At 48.1% G+C, this 10,703-nt stretch overlaps 1 protein-coding gene across 1 annotated transcript; it reads right to left on the bottom strand.

The window, feature by feature from the left end:
- Nucleotides 1–470: 470 nt before the first annotated feature.
- Nucleotides 471–4,863, bottom strand: LOC144108411 (uncharacterized). Its single transcript, XM_077641653.1, has 5 exons — nt 4,525–4,863; nt 4,006–4,204; nt 2,794–2,920; nt 1,595–1,801; nt 471–555 (listed from the first exon to the last, which is right to left on the bottom strand). Exons 1-5 carry the CDS (start codon nt 4,861–4,863, stop codon nt 471–473), a joined length of 957 nt encoding a protein of 318 aa, XP_077497779.1.
- Nucleotides 4,864–10,703: the final 5,840 nt, after the last annotated feature.

The raw sequence follows: 10,703 nt of genomic DNA, 5'->3' as shown, positions 1-10,703 counted from the left end.
GCCTATAGAGCAATTAGTAAGCCTCACAAGAGCACAGCTCTTGGTGCGGGTAAGATTAACAATGCCTTGATTCGGAACCTGAATGATGAGGCGATTCAGGAGCTCACGAGTCCGATGGACAAGAATTGAACGAACGAAACGGTGTCTGAGGATTGGAAGCACGCGCATGTGGTAATGATTTCCAAGCCAGGGAAGAAACTGGCCATAGAAAACTTGACATCGATCTCGCGAACGCCTTACCTCGGCGAACTGTACGAGAGAGTGGCCAACGCAAGTTTACAGAATTGCATGGACGACAAGGACTTGATCCTGCACACCATGTTCGGCTTCTGACCGAAACTATCAGCGCAAAACGTCTTGCTACAACTAAAGGAGGAAGTCATCCCGATGGCAACGAGGTCCAACGAGGGCGTCATCGTGGCGCTAGACGTCAATGAGGCCTTTTACAATGTCAACCACGGTATGGTCCTCTAAGGTCTCGAGAAGCTCGGCAGTGAGAAGAAGCTCTGGGGCTTTATCAAGGCGTCCCTGTAGGACAGGACGGCCATGATGCAACTGGGCAAAATTAAATCAGGTTGCCAACAGGGGAACGTCGTAGCGGTAGATATTATCGCCACTGATTTTCAACGGGACGATAATAGGGCTGTCCAGAAAATTTGAGTTAATTGAAGAAATCGGTCACGCGCTCTATCCGGATGATGTAACGTTTTGGACTAACAAAGAATCCCTCGCAGAGAAGGTGTAAAGGCTGCGAGCTTCAGCCGCCTGAGCGGAGGAGTACGTCCTGGGGCGAAGGTTGGCGCGCTCGACAGAGAAATCGGAGCTGATAAGAATCTGGAGAGGCAGGAGAACGAAGGGGTAGACTGTGACAGAACCAGGCCTCAAGGTACGGCTGCACGGGGTGGATTTACGAGGCAAGAACCTAGTGCGGATACCGGAGATGTGGCTGCAGTCTAACCAGCGCTGTACCCATGCCCTAGCGCTGCTAAAAACGGCGACGGCATGGGTAGTAAAAATGATAAGAAGGGTAGCCGGTAAATGACATCAACTTAGGGAGACAGACACCCTTAATTAATCTAGTGAAAAGTCTCGTGGTAAGTAGGATGACTTATAGCCTGCCCTGCCAGGCTTTCGAGCGATGCGAGCTGTTACATCGTAGCTCGGACACTGCGCTTGACGCAGTCGAGGAAGACACAAGCTGACAAGCTGGAAGAATGGGCGTTTATGTTCAGTGCACGTCCAAATACATAAGACAGCTTAAGAAAGGAGGGGAAGGGAAATAAAGTGAGAAAACAAATTAGGTAACCAGATTGGCACGTGTAGCCGTCGACATCGTCTGATAACTGATAAGAACATTGCAGTCATAACACTTCTCCATCAATAATACTGAAGACGCTGCACAGGTCTGCGCTCTCGTGTTGAGCGTCGTAATTCCGTGGCCAGTGTAGGCTCACCGTTTCTCTCTTGTGCGTCCAGGGGTTGGGGTGATGACTGACGCTGTGGTGGTGGCGTTTCACGCGTTTCGGCTTTTGCCATTGGCCCTGCTCCGGGAGTTTCTTGCGCAGTTCTCGAGATCGACGAGCTTGCACTTTGCCTGTGGCGTTGTGTAGCCGTTGGGTCTTTCCTTGCGTGAATTTGATCCAGGTGTCGCCGAACGAGGCCCTCAGGTGTTTTCACTGTCACCATCCGAGCTCCGTCTGCTGATTTTATCGTGCCCGTCTTCCATTTATCACCCTTACCAAAGTTACGGACGTAAACATTTGTGTCTGGTGCAAGGGTCCACTCATCCGATGTTCCCGATCTTCCTGCAAGCAAAGGAGGAAAAGATGTGTCGAGGCTGGACCGGATTTGGTAGCCCAGAAGTTCCGAAGGAGATTTGCCCAAGGCAAGGGGTGTTCTCCGGTAGTTGAAAAGTAGTCGGCAAAGGCAGTCTTCTAATCCGCCCTGGTTCATCTTCTTCAGACCATCTTTAACAGTTCGGACAGCTCTCTCTGCTAGGCCATTCGACTGTGGATGAAACGCAGCCGTGCGCAGGTGGGTTATGTTATTGTTGTTCGCAAAATCAGTAAATTCTTGGCTAGTGAACTGCGGCCCAATATCTGAAACAATGATGCGAGGAATGCCGAACCTGCTAAAGAAGCTGCGCAGGCAAGTAATAGTCGAAGACGTGGTCGCCTGTTTCATTGGTACGGCATCAATTCATTTGCTCTGAGCATCTACGAGAACAAGGATCATGTGTCCTTTGATTGGCCCCGCGAAATCTATATGCACTCTTGACCAGCTTTCTTGGCAGCTCGGCCAGTTAACTGGCGGAGCAGATGCTGGCATTGGTTGATTTTGGATGCAGCTTGTGCACCCCGCTGACAGTTGTCCTATGTCATGGTCCATTCCGGGCCATCAGAAAGCTGACCGAGCAACTGATTTTATCGCCGATGATCCTTGATGAGTCTCGTGCAACATGTGCAACATTCTATGTTGCGCGTTAACTGGAATGACAACTGTACGGCCCCAATACAGCAAACGGTGGGCCAGTGACAGATCCAGTCTGCGGTCGTAAAGGGGAGTAAGCTTCGTTCTAATGCTTTAGCGCTTGGAGGCCACCCGTCCCTTGTGTACTGCACGACCTTTGAAAGTACTGCGTCACCTGCCGTGAGCGCCTGCAGCTCTTCTACCGAGTTCGCCCCCTCCTGGACACCTGCGAGTGCCAGAACGTAGTCAGGTTGCGCCCCTTCCGTGGTTGGCTCCGAAGTTTCTTGTGGCAACCTACTAAGTGCGTCTGAGTTCAGGAGCTGCTTGCCTGGCGAATACTGCAACTTGTAGCGAAATCCTCCCAAATACAGCGCCCAGCGCTGTATGCGAGAAGCAGCCAGAGGCGGCGTGGGCCGGACCGGTCGCAGCAGGCCCAGGAGCGGCTGGTGATCTGTAACCAGGATGAATTCTCGGACTAGAAGGTAATCACGAAACTTCATTACTCCAAATACGAGGCCCAATGCTTCACGTTCAAGTTGCGAATATTTTTTTTCTGCTTTCGACAATGTCCTTGAACGAAATCCAATCGGCTTGTTGACGTTCCCTTTCGTGTGAAAAAGCACTGCGCCGATTCCTTTTTGCCATGCGTCGCACACTAGTTTCAGTGGTTGTGAAGGGTCGAAATGAACCAACACCCCTGCTTGCTGCAAACACCGTTTTGCTTTGTCCAACGCCGTTTGTTGCTCTTCTGTCCAGAGCCAATGTGTGTTCTTTTGCAGCAGCCGCTACAATGGAGAGAGCAGGTAAGAGATATTCGGCAAAAATTTTGAGTAGAAAGTGATGATGCCGAGAAAAGAACGAAGCTCGGCTACATTTTTCGAGCTAGGTGGTTCTGTGATAGCTTCGACATTCTTTTCTATTGGGTGCAACCTTGCTGATCGATTCGATGGCCGAGATATGTAACGAACTCTTGCCGAAATTTGCATTTGTCGAGGCGCAGTTTAACGCCACTCTCGCGGAAACGCTGTAGAACGGCTTTTAGCACGTCATCACTTCCTGCTCTTTCCGACACCAAGACATGGTTCAGATAAGCTTGCGCGCCTGATAAGCCCTGTAGAACTGTTTCTATTCTGCGCTGAAAAATGGCTGGCGCAGAGGCAATGCCGAAAAATAATCTGTTGTAACAGAACAGACCTTTATGCGTATTAATAACGCATAACTGGCGCGATTCCTCATCGAGAGAGACTTGGTTATATGCGCCTCGTAAGTCTAGTGTGTTGAAATTTTTTCCGCCTCTTAAGGACGCGAACATGTCATTGATTACTGGCAACGGGTACTGCTCTAGCTCACGTGCCGAATTTAAAGTGACCTTGAAGTCTCCACAAATCCTAACGGTGCCATCTTTCTTAAGGACGGGTAAAACGGGCGTAGCCCGTTCGGAATGCGGCACTAGTGACAACCCGCCGAATACCACAAGCCTATCAAGCTCTTCAGATACCTTGTCGCGTAGAGCGAAGGGAATAGATCGCGCCTTACAGAACTTTGGCGTGGCTCCCTCTTTCAGCTGTAGGCGTGCCGCGGGTCCTTTGATGAGGCCCAGATCCGAGCTGAAGACACCTGGAAACTCGGCAAGCACGTCAGCAGTGACCTCAGTGGTGGTAGACGCCTGTGCGACCAGCGGCTTGGCTGAGAGGCTAAGGACCGGGGAGCCTGCGTCGCTCAGGAGGGAAATTAGGTCTCGACAACATAAGCGTGGACCGGGGCAATCTAGCACCACCAATGCGCATTCTATAGTTGTACTATCAAGCTCTTCAGACACCTTGTCGCGTAGAGCGAAGGGAATAGAACGAGCCTTACAGATTTTGGGCATGGCTCCCTCCTTCAGCTGTAGGTGTGCCGCGGGTTGTTTGATGAGGCCCAGATCCGAGCTGAAGACATCTGGAAACTCGGCAAGCACGTCAGCAGTGACCTGCGCGGTGGTAGACGACTGTGCGGTCTGCGGCTTGGCTGAGAGGTTAAGGACCGGGGAGCCTGCGGGAGACCGGGGAGAGAAATTAGGTCTCGACCACATATGCTTGGACCGGGGCAATCTAGCACCAGCAGTGTGCATTCTACAGTTCTATTGTCGGACGACACCGGCAAAGGGAGCTCTCCAAGAACTGGCAATTTTCCGAGGGAGCATAATAACTTCATGCGTGAAGGCCGTAGCGAAGGCCAAGTGTTTTTGCGCTGCTCGAATAGCTGTCGCGACACTACGCATACCGGCGAACCCGTATCGATGAGCATCGAAACGTCCACACCTCCCCATGTGAAGGTGCGTCGTATTGGAGGCTTCACATTTACCTCCCGTGTCGATTTTAACGTGCAAATGTGCATGCTATCCTCTGTCTTCATATGTCTCCCCTTCTTTAATAGCCAGTACTCTGCCGCGAAATCCTCGGGTTCCTTCTCGAGTTCGAGATCTTGTGCTTTCTTCGTTCCGGCATTTTACTGCTAGGTGACCACGTCGACCGCAGTGATAACAACGAGCATTACTCCAACGGCAGGCATTACTGTTGTGCTTTGTGCTGCAACAACGCCCACATTCGGCAAGTACCTCTTCCGTTGAAGTTGACTGCACCTTCATTTTAAACACCGCCGATGAGTCTGCGGCCATTTTATTGGCATCCTTATCTGCAGCTTCAGCCGCCAGTTCCATCGTTTCAGCGTCCTCTACGGACAGATCTTTCTTTGACAGGAGTTGTTTCAGCTGGGCACTCGATCTTATGCCGCACACAATTCTATCCCGTATCATTCGGTCGAGCAAGGTACCAAAATTTCAGTTCGCAATTCGACAAATTTCCGCGATGAAATCTTGAACGGACTCACCGTCAAGCTGGCAGCTGTTGAAGAAGCGGAAACTTTCGATAATTTCATGGCGCTTGGGATCAAAGAACTCGTTCAGGACCTTCACGTCGTCTTCGTACTCCAAAGAATTCGGCTTCTTTGGCGCTACTCATGCTGCTAATATTTGAACGGTGCGCGTGTTTAAAGCTGCTACCAAAAAGCGCCCGTTTCTTTGCCGACTCCGTCACGCCCGTTGCCGCAAAGTATGCCTCTGCCTTGATAACATAGGCCTTCCAGTTGTCTCTTTCGTCGTCGAAGTCGGGCAGTTGCTGGTGTGCCATCTTCGAGTCGTCGCTCCAGTAGCGTAGCTGCCGTCCGGTGCTTCAAGGTTTTGCCAGGGGTTTTGATTTCTGTTTCTCGTCGCCACTGTTACATCGTAGCTCGGACACTGCGCTTGACGCAGTCGAGGCAGACACAAGCTGACAAGCTGGAATAATGGGCGTTTATTTTCAGTGCACGTCCAAATATATAAGAGAGCTTAAGAAAGGAATGGAAGGGAAACAAAGTAAGAAAACAAGATAGGTAACCAGATTGGCACGTATAGCCGTCGACATCATCTGATAACTAATAAGAAGAATATTGCAGTTATAACACGAGTGAAAGCAATGATAAGATAGGCGTAGAAGACTGCTCTGGGCATCCCCGAAACGGCATTGACGGTGAAGTTTTCAACTCAGGGGCAGCACAACACGTTCAGAAAACATAAGGAAGCCCTGCTACGCATGCAACAGCTGTGACATGCGCAAACAATGACAGGAAGGGCTCTCCTAAGAAGGTCAGAGTACGAGGGGAAACTGCGGGAAGTCGAAGGAATGTGCAAAACTTCGGACGAGCAACGCAGGAATGAGAGCTTTATAATGAAGCTTAGAGAGCTAGAGCGAAGTTATTTATTTTATTTTATTTATTTCCACAATACTGCAGACCCTCATTTGAGTCCAGGCAGGGAGGGCAGAAAAATACATTCACTCAACACAAAAACAGTTACATCGTAAAACACAGAACAATAAAATTGTGTAATGTAGTACATATATTTAAAATAGCTCACAGAGTGCCTTGTCAAAATCAACAGCCGACATCACCTGTAGAGGCAGGGCGTTCCATTCGTCAATCGTTTGTGGAAAAAAAGAAAATTGAAAAGTGTTAGCATGCGCGAAGTATGGTGCTAAGGTGTGAACATGATGACGACGAGTTGTACGCGTTTCTGAAAACTGCACAAAGGGGACTGGAGAAATGCCTAGTTTTCCATGGATTAGCTGGTGAAGGAAGGATAGGCGGGCTATCTTGCGTCTGACGTGGAGTGGTTTAATATAATTTGCTGCCATTAACGAAGATGGGGAATCAGTTCTCTTGTATCTAATAAATATTGAAACGTACTGCGCGTCTCTGTATTTTTTCTAATTCTGCTATGTCTTTTTTTGCATGGGGGTCCCAAACGATGGCGGCATATTCAAGTTTTGGTCTTATAAGCGTATTAGAGGCTAATAGCTTGCAGCTGCTCGGTGCGCCCCTAAGTTTATGGCGAAGAAAACCAAGTTTACGTAAAGCTGAGGATTTAATGTGGTCTCTATGGTCATTCCATTTTAGTTGCGAGTCTATTACAATACCAAGATACTTATACCTTGGCACTTCTTTAACCAGAACGCCCTTAATGCAGTAGTTGAAGGAAAACGGATTTTTCTTCCTTGTTATCCGCAAGAGCACAGTCTTCTGAGTGTTTATTTGCATACCCCATTTTTCACTCCAGGAAACGACACTAAGCAGAGCATTATCTAAATGTTCCTGGTCAGAAACGGAAGATACCGGAGTATATATCATTCAATCATCGGCAAACAGAGCAATCTTAACAGCTGGGTTAATACCAGAACTAGATTATTTACATAAATTAAAAAAAGTAGAGGACCAAGCACACTTCCCTGAGGAACTCCAGAGGTTACAGGGAGCGGGGGAGAACAACTACCGCCAATCTCCCAAACTGCGTCCTGTGTTGTAGATAAGCTGCAATCCAAGCAATGAGCGGAGGTGGTACACCAATGAGCTTCAGTTTTAAAAGAAGTTTGTTATGTGGCACCTTGTCAAAGGCTTTGGCAAAATCTAAAAATAAAACATCAATTGGCCTGACTTGTCTAAAGCTGCACTGAAATTATGAATGGCTATTATCAGTTGGGTAGTAGTAGAGAATCCTTTCCTAAAGCCGTGCTGAGCAGAGTTTAACGCACCATTACTGTTTAATATTGCAAGTATATGATTGGCAATAATATGTTCAATAAGCTTACAACAGGATGTCGTTAGAGAGATTGGGCGGTAGTGGTTTACACAGAGCCGATCATCATTTTTATAAACAGGAATAACCTTCCCTGTCAGCCAATCAGGAGGCAAGGAGCAAGAAGATAAGGAAGAACGAAATATTTTGGACAAAAAACGAGACAATGATTCAGCATAGCGCCGCAAAAATGCATTAGGGATGCCGTCTGGGCCGGAAGAACACTTCGTATCTAATCGGAGTTGCATTTAAATGACACCCCCATCAGATACAATGTCTAAAGTTTCAAAGGGATCACAAAGAAAACCGTCATTATCATTTCCATCAGCTGAGAATACAGAGTGAAAATAATTATTAAAAGCTGTGGCAATGCCCATTTGGCACCTAACAACGCATCCATTCGCAACTATTTGCTCGATCGGTTTATGTGACTCTCTGATATGATTCCAAAACTTAGCAGGGTTACTTTTTATGAATTCCGGGAGACATTCTGTGAAGTACCGTTTCCTGGCAAATCTAATATTCGAAGAAAGTTCAGCTGCAAGTTCTGCTAAAAGATCTATGTTTGCCCGTTTCGAGCGCTTCAGGCGCTTTACTTTACGTTTGAGATGAATAATGTGGCGATTAATCCACGGATTATTTTTTTACAGCTTTTTTTTTGTCTGGAATGAAATTCAACAGACAAAATTCACAGCGCTCCTTGAAAGTATCCCACAAAATTGAAACATCTTCACCCGAAAATCTGTCAAAAGCAATGTCTAAATAATCAAGTACTGATTAATCATTTGCACCTGAAAAGTCTTTTATATCTTTAAGCAAATTTTTGCGCGGTTTATCACAAGAAGAAAATATGACAGAAACCAGTACCAGTCTATGATCTGATATTCCTTCCAATACAGAAGACATCTGCACAGAAAACAAGCGGCTGACAAATACTAAGTCTAAAACGGAATTGCACATTCCTCGCACCCTTGTTGGCTCAGTTACAACTTGTACAAGGTCATGAGCAATCATTATGTCTGAAATTATGTCTGCATTTTCAGAAGGTTCAAAAGATCCATTACACCAATTCATATTTGGAATATTAAAGTCTCGTGGACACAGATACGCACGAAAAGGACGAACAGAAGACAGTTGCGACGGTGGTCAACTAGAGACAAAAAGAGGTTGCCAGCGCATCGACCAGAGACTGCTCTATAAAGGAAGCGGAAGAAGTCGCCGTGACTATAGAGATGGCGGAAGAATTTTGGAAAGACGGTCGCTAACAATTCTAACCGATTCTTAAATAGACTGCCGGAATTTTAGTGACGGCAGGGTGCGCAAGGCCGTACTCCTTGCGCGTACTCCTTGAGGCGACTTGTGATTGAACAGAAAACACTGAAGGAAGAACCAGGCCTACCAAAAAAAAGGATTATGTGGATGCCGGGACATGCGGGGATGGTGGGGAGCCAAGATCTGGACCGAGTAGTTCGAGGATACGTGCGGCACCGAGCGCCCGGGACATCCGCCCTCGAGGAACCTACGCCAGTGACGTGCCAGTACTCGGCGATCCCCAAGCATTGTAGGGGGACGAAGCGGAGATACGCACCGCCACATAAGGAACTAAACAGAGAAGATGCGGGTGTACGGAAAAAGCTCCTCACTTGAAAGTACCCCAATCTCTGCATTAGGAACATTATTAACCCCACGGTATATCCGTGTGTATGCCCGTGGTGTGGGGCAAGCCCCACGATGTGTTTCATAACATAGGCACGCCAGAAGATTGGCGTGGTACAAGTAATACAAAACCATAGCGCGGAGCAATGGGATGTAATGCTGGCCACCGACCGCTGTGAAGAGCAGCGAGGTCTGGTACAGCGTGCTCTTCGGGCGGCGGAAGCAAGTGGAGCACCAGACTGCGCTGAAGGCTCCATGAGAAAGAGCAACCGCTAAGAAGAATACTTTCTTAGTGCAATGCAGGTATGCGCGCACTCATTTTACCGATCGGATTCGAAGCCAGAGTGCTCTGTGGGAAGAGAGTTCGGAACCGCATAGCCACGAGGAGTGCCGTGTCACTTGAAGCAACGTGGTGAACACAGTCTGCGCGCCAATGCTGCAGCAGTGGCGGCGGAACTTTCGATCACGTCATCCGCAATGCCTTAAAGAAATAACGAAATAAAAGAAGGAAATAAAGAAGAAGAAAAACATTGAAGTGTTTGCAATGATAAGCAAAACGTGTTGCAGTGGTTTTAAAAATGCCCGCGCAGTCGTTAGTGTGGTAAACTGCTTGCTAGTGCACTCTTGCCTTGCTTTAGGAGAGCTTTACCTGCCATTGTATTTTTTGTATGATTCTTTTTCTATCGGCCCCTGCCAACCCATTCAGTTTCAGCATGCTACCTTCCGCGGTGGCAAAGTGATTAGGGCGTTTCGGTAGGAGAGCTCGAGGATTCGAGTTCGCTCTGTACGCGGCTTTCGCGTTTCGATGAAGCCGAAATGCAAGACATCCGTATACTATGGCTAAGTCAGCGCACGATAAAGAACACAATGTGGTCGTAATCATTCTGGAGGTGTCCACTGGGGACGTTTACTTTGTTTTCATTATCTCCTTGCTTCATTCATCCCTTATTTCCCCCTTGGCGCAGTTGAATTGTACGCCGAGAAATGAACTAGTTTGTGCGCCATTTCCTTCATTCAAAAGCAACTTTATTTTGGAACCTGCCAGAGTGTGCTCTGGATCAAAAGCAGCTGCACCGCACCCGTCGATAAGGCAAAAACTGACGCGAGATAAAAAATGAACATTTAAAATAAGGTATTTGGGGAAAAGAAATGGCGCAGTATCCGTCTCACATCTCGGCGGACGCCTGACCCGCGCCGTAAGGGAGGAATAAAGGAGGCAGTGAAAGTACAAAGGAAGAAAGCGGTGCCGTAGTGGAGGGCTCCGGATTAATTTCGACCACCTGGAGATCTTTAACGTGCACTGAAATCGCACAGCACACGGGCGCCTTCTGCATTTCGCCTTCACCAAAACGAGGTCGCCGCGGTCGGGTTCGATCCCGGGTACTCCGGCTCAGTAGCTGAGCGCCCTAACCACTCAGCCACCGCGGCCTGT

The sequence above is a fragment of the Amblyomma americanum genome, chromosome 10, assembly GCF_052857255.1.
Source record: "Amblyomma americanum isolate KBUSLIRL-KWMA chromosome 10, ASM5285725v1, whole genome shotgun sequence".
Taxonomy (NCBI): domain Eukaryota; kingdom Metazoa; phylum Arthropoda; class Arachnida; order Ixodida; family Ixodidae; genus Amblyomma; species Amblyomma americanum.
The sequence above is the reverse complement of the archived record's forward strand: the minus strand, read 5'-3'. Positions and strand labels throughout refer to the sequence as shown.